Source organism: Bemisia tabaci, chromosome 9, assembly GCF_918797505.1.
Source record: "Bemisia tabaci chromosome 9, PGI_BMITA_v3".
Lineage (NCBI taxonomy): Eukaryota > Metazoa > Arthropoda > Insecta > Hemiptera > Aleyrodidae > Bemisia > Bemisia tabaci.
In genome coordinates, this window is record NC_092801.1 from 39,738,087 (window position 1) to 39,756,401 (window position 18,315).

Genomic DNA, 18,315 nt, shown 5'->3' on the forward strand with positions numbered 1-18,315 from the left:
CTCGTGAAAAATCGATGCGATTTCATGTATCATATGTTAGCATAACATGGAGGAAAGATGTTTAACGACGCGTTTAGATCAAGACCAATCCGTCCTACTACCCCTTCGAACTACGCCGGTCGCCCGAGATGCAACCGAACGGGGAGGCCCCGGGCGGCGGTAACTAGCGTTCGGTTTCGTTCCGAGGAATTCCTGAGCACTACCCATGTTGCCACGTTGCATTCATATGCTCGAATCAGTATGCTACGTTGCGTCTCTTTCCTCCACGCTATGCTCGGGTATGGTACATGAAATTGCATCGATTTTTAACGAGGAATCCGAATCTGAGCTTCGATTTTGGGTGTCACGCGTTTTAAGTCACATTTTCCAACTTCAAAAATCCGAAATGACGGACGTGGCTAAAAATGCTATCTCGGCTCCTGTTCGATGGATTTTTGTGAAACTCGGTGTCAGGATATGATACATGAAATCGCTTCGATTTTTTACGAGGAATCCGAATCTGAGCTTCGATTTTGAGTATTACGCGTTTTAAATCAAAATCTGTCAAAATTCAAAAAATTCAAAATTCGAAAATCCGAAATGACTGAAGTGGCTTAAAATGCTATCTCGGCTCCTGTTCGATGGATTTTTCAGAAATTCGGCTGTTCGCAGGCACCTACCTGCGGAACAGAGTTAAGAAATTTCGTGAAAGATTATAAGAAGAAAGAGGTTGTTCCATCCCCCATTAGATTTGGCCCCCTATCGGATATGATCCATCTTTTCAGGAGTGATACAGTAGCATGCGAGACGTTCAAATATGGCGGTCATTTTGACTTAGGCCCCCCCAGAGAGGGGGGGCGGGGGGTCAAAGTCAAAACCTTCAACTGCCTATAACTTTTGAGCGAAAAATCGGATTGAGTTGAACTTTTTTTTAATTGAAAGATCTCAAAAAGATCTATCTGCTGATACCAGAAAAATTGAAAAAAAAGTAAATTTAATGCAAATTTTTAGCAATTTTTCAATTTTTTTAGGGGACAAAATTTTCAATTTTGTCGTGTTTCGGCACCGCGCAATGACTCTACTAAAACAAAAACCAGTTTTTTAGATTTTACACTTAATTTCCTACAAGATGCAAAAAACCGCATCTTGGGGAAACGTTTAGATCGCGAGCTATGGCTCGTCAAAGTTAGCCCCGCGCTGAGCGCGCGCGCCCTACGCTGTTCGCATATCCTCTGCGCGTCTGCCACCGATCCTGTTGCCCCTCCTCCCCCTTCCTAAATGCAAATTAACATTCTACTACCCAGCTTTCGTATATATCTGCGTTATAGGTACGTGAAAATTTCAGCAAGTTCGTGATTTCCAGTGGAATTGATGCTTTATTTCGCTCCCCCCCCCCCCAACCCGGCCACTGGCACTGAAGTGTGCCCCTGCCAACAACGAAATCATTTTATATTTCTCAAAGCTATGTGGAGAAAAATCGTGCGAAATATTTTTTAATTCCTCAGCAGCCTATTATGAATACCCATAATAATGTCGGCCTCTCATGGATGGTAAACGCTCAATACACCGAAAAGTGGTTGGGAGGTGGGATAAAAAATTACCTCAAGTCGATCTCGTAGTCACAGGGTGCTACATCAGCAAAAACATGAAACAAGAAAATTTATATATTTCTTTTTTGCACAATATTTGGAGCACAGTGGCCGGGTTGGGGGGGGGGGGGGGGGAGCGAAATAAAGCATCAATTCCACTGGAAATCACGAACTTGCTGAAATTTTCACGTACCTATAACGCAGATATATACGAAAGCTGGGTAGTAGAATGTTAATTTGCATTTAGGAAGGGGGAGGAGGGGCAACAGGATCGGTGGCAGACGCGCAGAGGACATGCGAACAGCGTAGGGCGCGCGCGCTCAGCGCGGGGCTAACTTTGACGAGCCATAGCTCGCGATCTAAACGTTTCCTCAAGATGCGGTTTTTTGCATCTTGTAGGAAATTAAGTGCAGAATCTAAAAAACTGGTTTTTGTTTTAGTAGAGTCATTGCGCGGTGCCGAAACACGACAAAATTGAAAATTTTGTCCCCTAAAAAATTGAAAAATTGCTAAAAATTTGCATTAAATTTAACTTTTTTTCAATTTTTCTGGTATCAGCAGATAGATCTTTTTGAGATCTTTCATTTAAAAAAAAGTTCAACTCAATCCGATTTTTCGCTCAAAAGTTATAGGCAGTTGAAGGTTTTGACTTTGACCCCCCGCCCCCCCTCTCTGGGGGGGCCTAAGTCAAAATGACCGCCATATTTGAACGTCTCGCATGCTACTGTATCACTCCTGAAAAGATGGATCATATCTGATAGGGGGCCAAATCTAATGGGGGATGGAACAACCTCTTTCATGAAATTTAAGGCAATGTGAAATTTCACGAAATTTCATTCGATGAAATTTCTTTTAGCAACTCTGCTGCGGAAGGAAACAGCTGGACTGATGAGCGGCTCTCGCCTCTCTCGTTCTCTCCTCGCCCCGCCCGTTCACCTCTCGCTCTCATCCTCAGGTTCGGTAGCCGGTGTTGTGAACCCCGCGCGTGCCGCAGGAATTTCTCTCACCGCCTCGCCGCGCCGCAATATGCCGCTGTCGGAAGCCAAGCGCCCGTTCATTATTTGCTGTCAACTATTCTGTATGTATTGTTTCTTACATCCTTATAACCATAATTTATCAGTTATTCCGAAATATATTCAGGTTTTCGGCGAACACTGCAAACCCATGGACGCCGCCACGCCACTGATACAATCAGTTGGATTTTCAATCTAAAACTTGATACACTTGAATACAGTATTTTCATCGTAGAAGTCAATTTTGGCCTTACTTTTGCTCGTTTGACCGAAACGTATCATTCGTGGAGTTTATGAGTTGTTGGTTGGGGTTGGAAAAAAGCTGTTTTCATTCTAGCTCACTTAAATTTTGGGCATATTGATGGAGAGTACATTAAGTATTACTGCATGTTCTATCAATGCTTTTGAATGAAGTGTTTGTTATATTTGTCCGCCCTTTTGCATTGGTTCAAGTTTAAGATTTACCTTTCCATGAGTCTCCAAAGCACTTGCTCCTGGGATTGTACTCTTCTCAGCCGATTCTCATATTGGGTCTAGTAGAAAAGGGCTGAAAAGGAGTTGTCCTTTATTAATAAAAGGCATCTAAGAGTGGAAAAGGGTAAGGAGAGATGATATCAAAATGACGCAATAGGTGGTGGGAGGGGAAAAGTGCAGTTTTACTTTTAAGAGAGTGAGATGGGGCTGAAAAATCGCGTATTCATGTGAATCAATTAACATCAGTAAGGTCAAAATTGGGATATTCGATAAACATACCATACCATCAAGTATCAAAAATTCGATCAACGTGCATTTTCATCCGGAACTAGTGAAATCTCTCTTTGGGTAACTTCTTTTCACTAAAAAGACTAAAAGTTTGAAAATACCCTCCCCCCAGTACAACCTCTAGCGATCGTAATATCGGGGAGGGGGGGGGGGGTGATTTAACGTATCCTAGCCCCCTTCCCCTCCTCAGGGAGCCTCCCTAGAAAATTGTTGAAATGTAGATCCTCGCGAACCTCAATTTAGTCTATTTTTAGGATGAAATCTGATGGAACGTCTTGAAAAACAATGGTTTTATTTCATTATCTCTAGCTTACTTACGATCATTTGCCACTTATTTGAGGTATATCTAGTCGTTACTCCACAGCGTTTAGAATTTTTTGAGTTATTTAAATTTCTCAAAAAAACATCCCTCTGCGTTTAAAACATAGCAATCGCAATCGGGACGGGAAGAGGGAACAGGACAGCGCATCGGAGGCAAAAGCAGCGAAGCGCTCGGACTAGGAACGTACCGCTCTCCCCGCCCGCAAGAGTCGTTTTTCTTGTGGGTATTCCTTTCCATCGCCTGTCCCATTTTCCGAAAATTTAGTGTAATGAACCGATAGGAAATTTTACGGCCGTTATTATGGGTCCTATGACATTTTCTTCTAAGATGGAAAGTTTTAAAGTAAAATGAGGAGAAAGGTCGCTTATCATAAGAATTTTTGCCTGCGCCCTTTTTAAAACCCTTATTTTTGGTCACGAAAATTATTTTTTCGAAAAGTGAGTGTAATGAACCGATAGGAAATTTTACGGTCGTCATTTCGGGTCCTATGACATTTTCCTCTAAGATTGAAAGTTTAAAAGGAAAATGAGGAGAAAGGTCGCTGATCATAAGAATTTTTGCCTGCGCCCTTTTTAAAACCCTTATTTTTGGTCACGAAAATTATTTTTTCGAAAATTTTGTGTAATGAACCGATAGGAAATTTTACGGTCGTCATTTCGGGTCCTATGACATTTTCCTCTAAGATTGAAAGTTTCAAAGTAAAATGAGGAGAAAGGTCACTGATCGTAAGAATTCTAGCCGCAGCCTTTCTCGAAAGTGAGCCGGTGCGAGAAGAACGGAGTCTGGCTGAGAGGCGGATTTCTTGCCAACTTTAGTGAATGATCGAATATAGCTGTGCCCCCGTTAGAAGCTATGGTAAAGAATCGATAGTGCGATAATCGAACAATCGCATTCGATACGATATTCGATATTTAGCTGTCTTTGAAATTCAACATGGCGACCACCGACCAGCCACCAGCCATGCATTTCATTTCCCCGCGCAACCACGGCCGGTGACCAAATTCGAATTCCGGATCGCACAATCAATTTTATTTATTTAATTATTAGCCCGTTAAAACTGTCATCTTCTTTGCTCATTTAGAAGTATTTCATCAATTCGAGAAGAATATTGAACCCCAGGGCCAACGAGAATCAAGAAGAAGCCATATGGGAAGTGCGGAAGAACCGAAATTCAGAGTGGATCTTTACAGGTACGAGTCGTTTTTCTTGTATGTATTCCTTTCCATCGCCTCTCCCATTTTCCGAAAATTTAGTGTCATGAACCGATAGGAAATTACACGGCCGTTATTATGGGTCCTATGAAATTATCCTCTAAGATTGAAAGTTTAAAAGTAAACTGAGGAGAAAGGTTGCTGATCATAACATTTTTTGCCTGCGCGCTTTTTAAAACCCTTATTTTTTCAAAAAGTGAGTGTAATGAACCGATAGGAAATTTTACGGCCGTTATTATGGGTCCTATGACATTTTCTTCTAAGATGGAAAGTTTTAAAGTAAAATGAGGAGAAAGGTCGCTTATCATAAGAATTTTTGCCTGCGCCCTTTTTAAAACCCTTATTTTTGGTCACGAAAATTATTTTTTCGAAAAGTGAGTGTAATGAACCGATAGGAAATTTTACGGTCGTCATTTCGGGTCCTATGACATTTTCCTCTAAGATTGAAAGTTTAAAAGGAAAATGAGGAGAAAGGTCGCTGATCATAAGAATTTTTGCCTGCGCCCTTTTTAAAACCCTTATTTTTGGTCACGAAAATTATTTTTTCGAAAAGTGAGTGTAATGAACCGATAGGAAATTTTACGGTCGTCATTCGGGTCCTATGACATTTTCCTCTAAGATTGAAAGTTTCAAAGTAAAATGAGGAGAAAGGTCGCTGATCGTAAGAATTCTAGCCGCAGCCTTTCTCGAATGTGAGCCGGTGCGAGAAGAACGGAGTCTGGCTGAGAGGCGGATTTCTTGCCAACTTTAGTGAATGATCGAATATAGCTGTGCCCCCCTTAGAAGCTATGGTAAAGAATCGATAGTGCGATATTCGAACAATCGCATTCGATACGATATTCGATATTTAGCTGTTTGAAATTCAACATGGCGACCACCGACCAGCCACCAGCCATGCATTTCATTTCCCCGCGCAACCACGGCCGGTGACCAAATTCGAATTCCGGATCGCACAATCAATTTTATTTATTTAATTATTAGCCCGTTAAAACTGTCATCTTCTTTGCTCATTTAGAAGTATTTCATCAATTCGAGAAGAATATTGAACCCCAGAGCCAACGAAAATCAAGAAGAAGCCAGGAGAAGTGCGGAGAAACCGAAGTTCTGAGTGGATTTTTACAGGTATGAGTGTATGAGTCATTTTTGCGTTCTCCCCTGATGTCATTTTGGTATTGCTTTCAATCGCCTCTGTTTCAAGTAAATCGAGGAAGCTTACACTACCGATTCCTTTATGAGAAATGAGAACGTAGTGAAGTTCCCATAACTTACGATGTCACGATAGAATTGTCATCAGACTCCTGTGACGGAACATGTCTTTTTGTCTGTTGCTGGACTCGTCTTGGCACTTGGAGACTCTGCTATGGACCAAGAGCTATTTCTTTATCTCCTCTTATCTTATACAGTCAATCAATGAATGCAGACCGGTTCTTGAAACTCTGTTGGTATGCCAGGACAAAGATATGGAATGTGTGAGCTTTGCGCCTGGAAGACCTTGATCCCCTAGGCCTGGACATGCTGAGAAGAGTTTCAACGATCGATTCCTGTGTGTGAGACTGAAGCTACCTTAAAAGAAGGAACTTCTGAGCACAGCGAAGAGTGTTTTACAGGTTTTTCTTTCCCAATCCCTTGCAAATAGCAAGAACTGTGAACACTAATGATCATCCTAGTTCAGATTCCATTGTCAGAGGTATATCCCGCCTGCATTTCCTCTTCAAGAATTGTAATTTCCTCATTCCCCGTATGTCCTGTAACTCTTTCCCTCTTTCACGTTCATGTCGTTTAATCTCTAAAGGAAAGAGTTAGTTTGTCTGCATGTAGTCATGCTGTGATAAAGAGGCCAATTTCATCATTTTGAAAGCTCACCTAGACCATCTCTTCCCTGCAAATCGATAGCTTAGCCTTTGTTTCCCATGATCATTTTTCTTCCTTTATTCAATGGGCCAGTTGCGCTGTTAACAGAATCATGTTTTGATGCGTGGTTCTAGTAGATCAGCATTAAGTAAACAGATCTGTCCCATCAGCAACTCTCTAAGTACATTGATTATTAACCGAGATATCTCGCCTTGACAAACTTGACTTATGGCGTCATCCTCTGCGGAAATGCATAACATGATATTTCCTACCATGGTGGATGACTTTATAAGTCAAGTTTTTAAAGGCGAGATACCTCGGTTAATATTCAACATAGAAATTTGCTGTTTGGCCAGATCTTATAATTTTTAGTTGATCTGCAAGAATAAAGTATCGTTACACGATTCTGAGACCAGCAAGACTGCCCCATCCTTCCACTTTTATGTTCTATGTTATATTTCCATTGTTTCAACCCTAAATTTTTCACAATTACCTGTTTACTCTGCTCTCAAGAGGTGTCGTCAGCTAAGTTGGCACTTGTTTACATTCCACTTGCAAGCAATAGATGATATTAGTAGTGAAGTCATCATAGGGATTCTCCATTGTATCGAATTGGATCCATACAATAACATTGGCGTAACCTCTTTCAATGCTACTATAATGCGAATAAATCGATATGCATAAGGCTTTTTTGTGACGTGCCACTAATAGCGTCTATTGAGATGCAATTGTCCAACAGCTATAGGGGATTGACGGCAGCCTGATCGTGAGCTTAGTCAATCCTTGATTTCTGTTGGACTACTACATTGTAGTTGCTTGCGAATGCTATGTATTCAAGTGCCAACTTAGCTGACGACACCTCTACCTCAAGTTAGCAGTATTACTTCTGATAGTTTTACACAAGTTTGTCCTTTCTCTTGAAGGCATAAAGTTATTTGACCAATTTTATCTACTCTCCACCGTCAACCTTCTCTGGTATTGACTTGTGCAACACTCAAGAATATTTATTTTCGGTTCACAGTGTACTCTCCGTTTTTAATTGATCAGAATGGGTATGTAGAGACCTTAAATTAATTCAAAAAGAACTAAAGCATTTTGCCATATTCTTTGTATCTTTGTAAACTTTATTTCAGAGGAGTTAAACTCCTGTCTGAGGTAGCAACTTCAGCAGTAATCTTACTGTATCACTCTCCGCTCTGTACGACTAAATGATCTGCTATAGACTGTTTACACAAGTAAAAGTAGTCAGCAAAAAATCGATTAGTCTCTTAGTGAGTGGTATTATTTTCGGAAGGTTGCCTTTGCAACAAATTAAAAACCTGCTCATCATATTGCAGGTACATGAAAAAAAGAAGCCCGAAGAATTTTGTTGCCCTCTTCCTAATGTAGATTTCTCCTTTTTACAGATTTAAAAACATATCAAAATGGCGGCAGAGCCACTGGATATCTTTGAGCATGAGTTGCTCTTCAAAGCAACGGATATCTCTGAGCATGAGTTGCTCTTCAAAGCAACCAATTTATCCAAACTGGCCTTCATAGATTTGTCTCAGGTATGAGTTATAAATATTTTTCATCAAGTAAAATCATTTTGTTAATCCATGAGAACTGGAATACTTTTTTAGGTAAAATAGCTCATATTTTTTCTTTTCTCTTTTTCTTATATTAGTGCAAAACCTGTCAAAGATCTCTCCTAAAATGTTGCAGGCTCAAGAAATTAATTTCAAATTCAGAGTATTGCATTTTAAATTGATAAGTTCTTTTGAACAACCACTTACAGCTTAAACACAGCTTACAGCTTGTAATAATGACTAAGATTATGCATAGTGATGCACATAATGCATAGTGCATGCGCATGCGTGATGCATCGTGGTGTAAATAAAGGGAAGATGTCCCCTAACTTTTTAGTCCATCGTTTTTTCACCAACATTCCGTAATCTACTTAGTACAACTTTGATATGAGAACATTGTGTTTTTATGGACAAAGAATTCAGTTAAAAGTGTGAACTAAGTTATGTTGAAGCTGCACACCAAAGTAATAAATCATGCATCTCCATCGCAGTGTTTCAAAATTTCTGCTCCTATTTTTTTTTTTCCCCCCTTTTTTTGAAGCGGAGCAAGCCAACTAACTTTAAGACTTTATGAAACTTGCGTAGAGTATTCTGCTAATGGAGATGTTGCATGTGTGAGGGATTTGCGATTAGGGGATATCCCACCCTACCCTGAGAGTCCACGTCTACATCAAAAAAAACTCTCCATGCAAAGATAGGGAGCAAATACATTAGCAGGGTTGCCGTGTTTTCAGTTTTGGAGTCCCTCTGGGAGTCCCCAAATAAAGTGGCAACCCTGCTAATGTATTTGCTCCCTATCTTTGCATGGAGAGTTTGTTTTGATGTAGAGGTGGACTCTCAGGGTAGGGTGGGATATCCCCTCCATTTTGGCCTCACTTTTAGAGCTTTTTTTGAGCTTGGGAGATGATTTCAGAGAAAACCAGTGGCACCATCGTGTTTCTTGTGAACTTTTACACAAGAATCAATGGTCAAATCGCAAATCCCTCACACATGCAACATCTCCATTGTAAGAGTGAAGAAAAGTTAAGGAAACTTTCCCGGAGTTATGATGAGGAATTTTTGGAAGAAAACACATAGTATGTCAGGAAGTCTGCATTGTGCAAACAGAGATACCTGGTTTTGCTCTTAGGTCATTGCCATAGTTCTTATACAACAACTTTTCACCACCATATTCCAACATATGAATTACATTTCATCATCAAAAGATGTTAAAAAGCTAAAATAAAAATATTCACCCTGATTTTCAAGATTAAATTTTCCATTTGACTGGTACATTTTTCAAAAAAAAAAAAAAAAAAAAAAAAAAAAAAAAAAAAAATCAAACCTCGTGAATGAATGCTCTTCAAAGGAATATTGGGATTTAATTTAAAATGAAGGAAATAATTTCAAAACTAATTTTGCACCAGGAGAAATCATAATCATATCTTTGTCAGTCCAACAACCATTCGTACTATTCAAATTTAAACTGGAGGTTGATACCTAAGTTCTGAATGATAAGATTTACATTCTTCTAATGCATTGTTGTCAAACTTCATGCCCATTATCCAAAGGAGGTTGAAAGAAAGTGCCCAGCTTTCATTCATGCAGAACTGATGTATGTTTTGTGCTCCAGATCTTTGCTTTATGATGTTTGCCAAACTGAAGCAGAGAAATTTTTCATGGTATTAAGTTAAAATTTGGTGTCAGATTTCAGGAAAAAGCCTTCATGGTGACTTATTTTTTCTGGAACTCACCATCTCTTGAATTCGCAACCTGGCTGCACAATTATTAATGTTAATTTTTGAAGACACCTCAGAAGAGTTGTCCACATGGTCTTTCTACCACATGGTTCCATAAGAAAGTGGTTGGTGTGTTGGTGACTGAATATTTAAATTTATTGCAGTCTTCGACAATTTGATGAAAAAAAGCTTTACAGAATAAGAGAAAAGCTTATCAAGGCACTTAGGAGGTGCACCTTAAAAGCCTGCAAGAGAAGCAAAATATTATAGTATTTAGGTATGACAAAGCTGAGAAAAAATTATATATACTTACTTATTTCACTTACCTGTCAAATACATTTTTCAGTACCTGGAGGCATACATGAGGAATATTAGGAACCTCTACAATAACTCCTCAGCAGTATAAGAAATAAATTTTGCTGAAGCTGCGATGGCGATTCAGAATTCACTGATTATTTTTGCCAAGAATGTCGACTCAATTTGGGCAAGAACTATGAGCACACGGCTTTCTGCTAACATAAAGTAAGTGATCAAAGTATTTTCTCAGGGGCTTTACTCCTTCAATAGGCGCTAGATGAAGATTCTCCATGTACATCCCACAAACCAAGTTAGGAAAAACATATTGGCAAAACATGGCAGTCTGAGGCGCTTTAAGGCTCTCTCTCATGTATAGATGTGTCCGCCATCTGTCATGAATATGATGCAACTGTAGTTCATATCTATACCAACAGACAGTATATAAAGCCATATATGCATAGATAGCGGATGTCAAGTTTTTAAGCTTTTAAGTTTTGAGAAAATGACGTTTAAAGTTTTCAAAGCTGTGCACATTTGCGTCTGTACAGCAAAGAGGGTTTCATCAAGGAAATCATTTTAAACAAAAGAGCAAATCTTTTTCTAAAAAATGAGCTCTAGGAATTTAAATTTAAAGCAAATTCAATGGAAGGGCTTGGGAGACAAGGGGGATGAGTGCAGCTTTTGAAAAATTTTAGATATTAATGATTTAAACTAAAACTAGTCCCAGAATATATTCTGTGAAAAAGCCACCACCAAAATCCAATTTTTAACCATTAAAAACTGAGTTTGTAATTTTTCTCCGCAACAAGGCTCCATCCTACTTTAAACTTTTCAAAACCTACCCTTGAAATAGCAAAAACTGCTCTTAGCCCACTTGTCATCCAAAGCCCTCAATTGAGATGCAGTGATTTTAAAAAACGACCACATCTCCTGTTCTTACCTAAAACTATTTTTAAGACATAAAATTAACTACTTATCTAATGTAAAAAAGGGAAAGTGCTTTAAATGAATCAATGTATGATAACTGTTGAGTTTTTTAATGATTTTTCTAAGGAACTAAGTGTTTGCTAACTTTCAAATTGGAACCAAGAGTCAAATTATATTATTGATCTTCTAAAGTAGGGAAAATATTGGAGAGGATGCCATCCTACAGATACCCATATGCAACAGTCTTATTTATGTTTATTACTAGGTACTTTAATGTGCTTATTTACACTATCTTCAAGGAGATCAATGAGCTTGATTAAGATGAACAGCGAATTCTAACGTCCGCTTTTTTTAAGGTATAACATGGTTTCTTATTCATATCTTAATAGATGATTATGCAAGATGTCTGAAACTTGGCACCAACTCTTGAGGGTTCATGGATTCCATTAAATTGTTCCATTAAAGAGAGAGGGCAATGCACAAACAGGTGGATAGGTTGATACAATGGTTCTATCGAAAGGGTTAAATTAAAAACACTGTTCTCTGAGAATTTAGTTAATTCCAAGTCATTTTTGATACATGTGTCGAGGATACTTGGTAACCTCATATTTATTCTTTTCAGCCGGAAACAAAATAACGATGATGAAGACAATGAGGATTGTGATGTTGGAACTGGCGAAGAAGGTGCTAAGCAAAAAGAAAAAGCTAAGAAGAAGAAAAAGGGAACATTTAATGTTGAAGAATTTCAACTCCTTCCTTTTCTCAATACTGGTGAGAGTGAGATTGTAGGATATGTAATCCTTAAACCAAAATTTGGAAATACTTCTTGAAACTCCCATGACTTAAGATCTCTAACAAAGAAAATTTCAAGGTGTATCACAAATTCTAGCCTCTGTCTTCAGGGTTACATAAAGTAAGGGTGCCAAAAATACCTTATCTGCGAATGGCAACAAACAAGGCAAATCTTGGGTTGAAGGGCAACTTGCGGGAGTGATGACCCCTATTTTTCTCTCTTTTTAGCCCTTGCTTAGTTTTCGAAAGTCTAGAAAACCTGGAAAGTCAGAGAATATAAAGTCATCCAGGAAAGTCAGGAATTTAGGGAACTCCTGGAAAGTATCGGAATATTGCAAATAGCGCATCTGTTTAGCACCTTAACCTGGGGCCCACAAGAGAGTGGGAAAAATTTCATAGTGTCCTTTCCTGTAAATTAACTGATCCAATTTTCTATCATTCCATCAGTCAAACTGTCTCTTCATTGACCTGTTAAATTAACCAGTCAAATTGTTTGTCAATCAACCAATCAAATTCTCTGTCAATCAATAAGTTGGATCATCTCATCCGTTTCATTGACTAGAAGTCTCTCCATTGACTAGGCAAATCATTTGTCTATGTACCATTCAACTCCTCTTTTGATCAATCTACTGAATCTTCTTACGATCGATGAGTCAAATTTTTAATCAATGAAACTTCCGATCCTAATCAATTTTCCTTGTTTTTTTTTATTTTTCAGATAAAAATATTGATATGGAACTAGACAAGAAAGAGAATAAACTAGCAAAGCAATCAGGTAAACTTGTCCTTCCCATCTTAATGCGAATTAAAAGTGGTTACTACATCTAGAGATATTTTCACAACTGAAGGAGAAGTAGTCGGGAAAATGGATGAATTCAGGTATAGACTATTGTTTTTCCTCCAATACCAACTTGTATTATTAATAGTAAATATCGATGGTGAAACTACCAAACCACGTATCTCGATTTTTGTCGGTTTTGAGTTAGCTGCATAAATGAGTTGTAGGAGATGCCCTCTTTATCTGCCACCAAAATATTTTTGTCGAAAAAAATCAGGAAGTTATCCAAAACCATAGTTCAAATATCACATATCTCCGCGCTAATTCGCAATTCACATATCCCGCGCAGGCGGGAAGTTATTGTACACACGGCGCACTCTGTAGTACGCAGTGTTAGTATTACGTCGGTCATCAGCTGTTTGGTGTTTTTGTTTGGAATATTTCTCAGTTCTCTTTCTCCTCCAATTCTCTTCAAAGTTATTTAACTGTTCAAATTTTAGTATTTTTGAAGTTGTTTTGTTAAGTTTTTTATGTTTTTTTCAGTAGTGAGTCAAGTGAGTCGTGATGACACGCCGTCGAAGCAGCAGATCTGTGAAAAACAAGAAATTTTGGCTGCGGCTGAAAGGTAAGATCATTGATGATCGATTAACCTTACCTAAGTTATAAGTTATCATTTATCAAATAAAGTTTGTGCTGAAAGTCAGACTTTCATGGATATTTTATCGAAGTTTTGGATTCAGTTTCTCATCCTCAAAGCACCAGCAATTCACTGAGGTCGCAGACAGAGCAAGGACACATGGCTTGTAGTAGACTTCCTGCAAGTTTACTATCTTAAAAGCATTATTATTACCTACTAAAATATTATCTAATAGATGTCTGAACTAACGGACATTGCCAGGTCATCTTGTTAAGAGAGAAAATTCAAATAACCTTTTGATTATTGTTGGCCAATGCTGATTGAAGTTTGAATTTACTTTCTGCACATGATGACTCGGATGTTGCAGCACCATTATTTTAGAGTTCATGCCAAATAAGTTCATCCACTCATAGAGAAAGACAGTAAATTTGCTATCTTGATTCTTGTATTTATTGTCAATCCCTAACTAAAGACGGCTGCGGCTAATCTTCTGCCACCCTCCAAAAGTAGACTCATTTAGCATGGACTGACTGATAAATGAATTAGGTAACCTAACTTTGAATGGGAGAAGATTGAATTCATTCGACATCAGTAAGTAAGATCAAAATTGATATTAATAGGTGATCCTTCTTTAAGAATTTGTGTTACTCACTGTCATTTATGAATATTGGACTTGCCCACTCATCCTCTGGTCAGCTCAGATTTTTCTTGCTTTGGCAAAGAATCTTTCTCATATTCAGGTGGATGATGCACTAATTATAATATTGCCTTATCTATCGGCGCACATCAGAAGGGAACTCCTTCAGCAGGAACATGGATGCATTTAAATCAAAAGGAACTATCTCTATTGTGACATGAGCTTTGTAATGCAAGTGAACTTATGAGGCTCAGGGCTCTTGTTACAATGGAGACGTTTCCCTTTTATCTGAAAGCTTCCATATTGATGGATGAAGTAAAAAAATGTGCATCTGTATTGCAATGTTTCTAATCTCCGACTATGTTCTCTTTTTTTAAGAGGAAACCAAACCAAAATATTCTCTTCGCATTTTTTTAGATTATTTTTAAGTAAGTATATGAGTGCAGAAACTTCACAGGTAATAGCAAGGAAAAACTGTTGGTTGGTTGTCATTTACGAAAACAAAACTTGAGCAGAAGTGAACAACACTGCAATTGGAGGTACGCTCTTCCCGCCTTTGGGCATTGATATGATTACCCTTCTGCAGTATAATTTGGACGAATTTATGTGCTAAAAGGAGCTGCGTCCATAGGGTCAGCAGGCCGTATAGTTCCTTCTAGTATAAATACTTACATCGAATTGTACTTTTACCTATACAAAACTTATTGAAAACAGTTAATATGTGAATCTTTCAAAAATGAAGATACAAGTTTTTGGGGCTAAATAAGCCTCTGCCCCAAGAAGGATACGTTGTTTTCAATAATTTTAAAGAAAACTATTAAGTAACCCCTTTTTTAGTGTAAAAACGAAGATATAAGAGTAGATTATTTTGCAGGGTTTTACACCTTTACATCAATTTTCCCCAACATTATTTACGTACATATTTTGTAATGCTTTCTTTTTTTATTTTTAGGGTCAGCTCATGAAGATTGTGATGAACGAGATGATCCCAATTTTACGTTACCTCCCTTGTCACCAGAAGAAAGCCCTCAGCAATGTGAGTATGCTTCTGTAGCGAATTATTGTGTTTGCCTTATGAATTTTTAAGAACAATTTGTCTCTGAACCTCAGAAAAATAATGATTGGTTTTTTGGTTTTTTTTTACTTAATTGTTTCTTTTTTTTTTAAACAAATAGGCAGTAAGAGTAGGTCTGAAGCTGACTATTACCGGGTTTTTTATCCACCTTAATCAAAATTATGGCGTGAAATGATAATACAAACTGCAGAAGTGAACAGACCCTTCCAAACTTTTATTTAATGTTTTTCACTACCTGCCGAGCATAATAGACTTTAAACTTAATTTCTTATGTGTTGATCTCTAGAAAATTATGACCGAGAAGTGCAGGTTATAACACTTCAACTCGTGTTTTTAAAAGGAGATATTCTTGCTGGGTGGGACTTATGGACAAAATTCTGCCTGCAAGTCAATGTGGCAAGTGGCGTCTCAAGCTCCTATTGTTGCAAGAATTTTGGTTCTCTTTAGCTGGCTGTCATTTTATCCATTAAAATCCGTTGCTGCCAATTTGACAGTTTATAAAAAATTACAGGAATCTAAATGAATGCTGTGTATGTGTGAACTCCTGAAGAAGGAGAAGCTCACCTTGATCACTAATCAGCTAACTCTGCCAGAAAACGCTTACAGAACTGTTGAGAATTTCATTTTTCACTCTTTCTTTTCCTGTGAATGCTTTTAAAGCTGATTTTTTAAGCTTTGATTTTAAAGCTGCAATGAAAAATATCTTAAAATAATATGCGTACTTAAGCAATGTCAAATTTGTCGTAGAATGTGGATTATCTTTTTCCTTGCAAAATGTTTTTCAAAATGATTTAAGTGTAGAAACTTCAAGACCTGTATATTAATCACAGTTTGTGACTGGGGAAACTTCTTGCCACATGTAATATTAGCAATTAAACATTAAGTGGTCAGTGAAATTGTCACCATTTTCCCCTCTTTTGGTAGGAATACTTCTCAGTAATGTCATGCAAAAATATTACTTATTTTGTCCAAAGAATGAAGTTACAGCAGAAATTTTAAAACACCCTCCCCATTCAAGTTCAGGATTTTAAACTTTCACCATCGATTTGTTGTCTTTCAGATCAGCTGAGAACGCTCATCATCAATGTAAATTTTTTTTTTTTTTTTCATTATTCAGGCTCACCTCAAGTTTTCAACTTTTCAAGCCCTTTGCTCGATCCCTCGGTAAATGTTCAGCCTGAACCTCTCCTGAGCGGCTCATCAGGCAATGGTAAGACAGTTTCTATTGAACTTTGAGAAGTGCTCTGCCTATTTCAAATTGACAATTGATAATTACTGAAAACTTGTCACTCGTCAGATTGTTCTGCATCATGCAAAAAAGGAACCATCTTTTATTATGTAAAAAATTTATAACGAAAACATCAATGTTTTTTTCTTAAAAGGAATAAAGCAGCTGCAGAGATTTTAATAAGGTGCAATTGAGATACGTTTCTTAGAACTTTATCATTCGTGTCTGCTTTTGCTTTTGTGAAGCAGCTAAATGGTTTCATCAATGTGCTAGAAAAATTAGTTCGTTTTTGCATAATGCAGTCCAGTGGTGTCAAAGATGGATTACCTCAGAATATTCGAAGCAAACTTATCCATTCGCAATTCAACACATGAACAGTACAGTGTCAATTCCAGGATAACCCATGTGTTCGTGTCCCCTGTATTAAATCCAAATTTTTGCACCCCAATCAGAAGGTAAATCTGTTCTGCAATCGGAAATCGTGCCAACATAGCACTCTATAAATACTCTGTGATTTATCTGTTGATTTTACCTTTTTCCCGATCACTGCTTGTCTTCAGATTTTTGGCGATAGCTATTTCGATGTCAAGTACACATCATCTTCAGGCCACTTGGCCTAAAAATCACAATGCCCCACAAAATTACTTGGCCACATCGCCTAAAATCTGAAGACAAGCAGTGATCGGGAAAAAGGTAAAATCAACAGATAAAATGCATCCCGATAAAAAGAAGTTCAACTTTAAATTAAACTCTGAGATTTGAAATCAGGATCACATGGCCTGCATTTCTAATTGGTGGAAGCAGATGCTCTATACCTAATTCAAAGGGGGTTTAATGCCTTCAATTTTCATGTATGAAAAAAGCAATTTTGAATTGTAGAGCGATTGAGTTTCCCTAATTCAAATCATAGAGCTAATTTAAAAATCCATTTTGAATTTTCTTTGAAACTGCTTTCTATGATTTGAAATCTTGCTGATGTAAAATCTCATTCATTCCAAAAAATCCTCCTCAAAATTTCCTCGGTCCCTTCAGTTTCGAATTATCAGTTGCGCATTGTATGTAGCACCTCCCATTTGAGTGGAAATTCTGAACATAATAGGTGTCATCTGGTGCTGCTAGGATTGTGAAATTGTACCTCTCATTTAACGGGAATCTCATTGCTAATGAAAATTATTTTCTAATACCTGATGAAGACCAAAATTTAGAGAATACTTCTAGTTAAAAATTTCACAAAGCAAGGGCATTTTGATTCTTTCAAGATGAGAAACACCATTTATAATTTTAGGAACATCTGATGGCGTTCATCATATGTATTTTGAATTTCCACTCCTCATTTGGGTGATCAGGGTGAAAAAAAAAAAAATCATGTCCAAAGAAAATATTTTCATATATTGTCACTATGAAGTGATATTTGTAAACCTCCAGACCCTTTGCACAAGTTTGAGCAAACTCCGTTTCTTCCAAGACTTTGTCCATACGAGCGCAGTTCATGGAACTTAGGGCGGATTAGTTCAACTAACTAAGATTTCGCAGAATAAGTTAGAGCTGAGCTATGATATTTTCCAGAAACAAGTTCGCCCGAAGTTCCGCAAACTGTGGTCATGTAGACAAGGCCCATGTGTTGATGACTCGACATTCCATGCTTTTAACTTTTTACAACAGCTAATTTTTAAATGTATTCACAAAAACATCTCACATTATTATTTTCTTCCAAATAAATGAAGAGTTGGATAGTTTTTACGAGCTATTATTCTCAGTGTGTCCAATGACATTTAAATCCAAGTATAATTCATTTTCATAGATTTTTTCATGTTTTTCGTCCCTAATCAAGTGTGTGTTTACTTTTTAAAGGTGCAGTACCAAAGTTGCTGGTAAATTACTCCTTTACCTCGTCAGACATGTCACCGACCTTTTCACCTACAAGAAGCAGG

At 37.8% G+C, this 18,315-nt stretch overlaps 1 protein-coding gene across 15 annotated transcripts in view; it reads left to right on the top strand.

Annotated features, from left to right (window-relative positions):
* Positions 1 to 2,627: 2,627 nt before the first annotated feature.
* LOC109040515 (uncharacterized) overlaps positions 2,628 to 18,315 on the top strand; it is a 40,251-nt gene continuing 24,563 nt past the window's right edge. The window contains exons 1-9 of one of the 15 annotated variants that reach the window (XM_072304288.1): positions 2,628 to 2,646; positions 5,892 to 5,998; positions 8,134 to 8,277; positions 10,360 to 10,535; positions 11,860 to 12,008; positions 12,748 to 12,804; positions 13,351 to 13,432; positions 14,499 to 14,620; positions 15,034 to 15,099. In XM_072304288.1, coding sequence (XP_072160389.1) covers positions 10,444 to 10,535; positions 11,860 to 12,008; positions 12,748 to 12,804; positions 13,351 to 13,432; positions 14,499 to 14,592 — 474 coding nt within the window. In that variant the 5' untranslated portion in view covers positions 2,628 to 2,646; positions 5,892 to 5,998; positions 8,134 to 8,277; positions 10,360 to 10,443 and the 3' untranslated portion in view covers positions 14,593 to 14,620; positions 15,034 to 15,099. Of the gene's footprint in view, positions 2,647 to 4,836; positions 4,856 to 5,789; positions 5,999 to 6,195; positions 6,564 to 7,650; positions 7,780 to 8,133; positions 8,278 to 10,359; positions 10,536 to 11,859; positions 12,009 to 12,747; positions 12,909 to 13,350; positions 13,433 to 14,498; positions 14,621 to 15,033; positions 15,118 to 16,216; positions 16,367 to 18,235; positions 18,297 to 18,315 lie in introns of those variants that run through there. The other 14 variants (XM_072304287.1, XM_072304290.1, XM_072304291.1 and 11 more) reach the window with 14 other exon arrangements.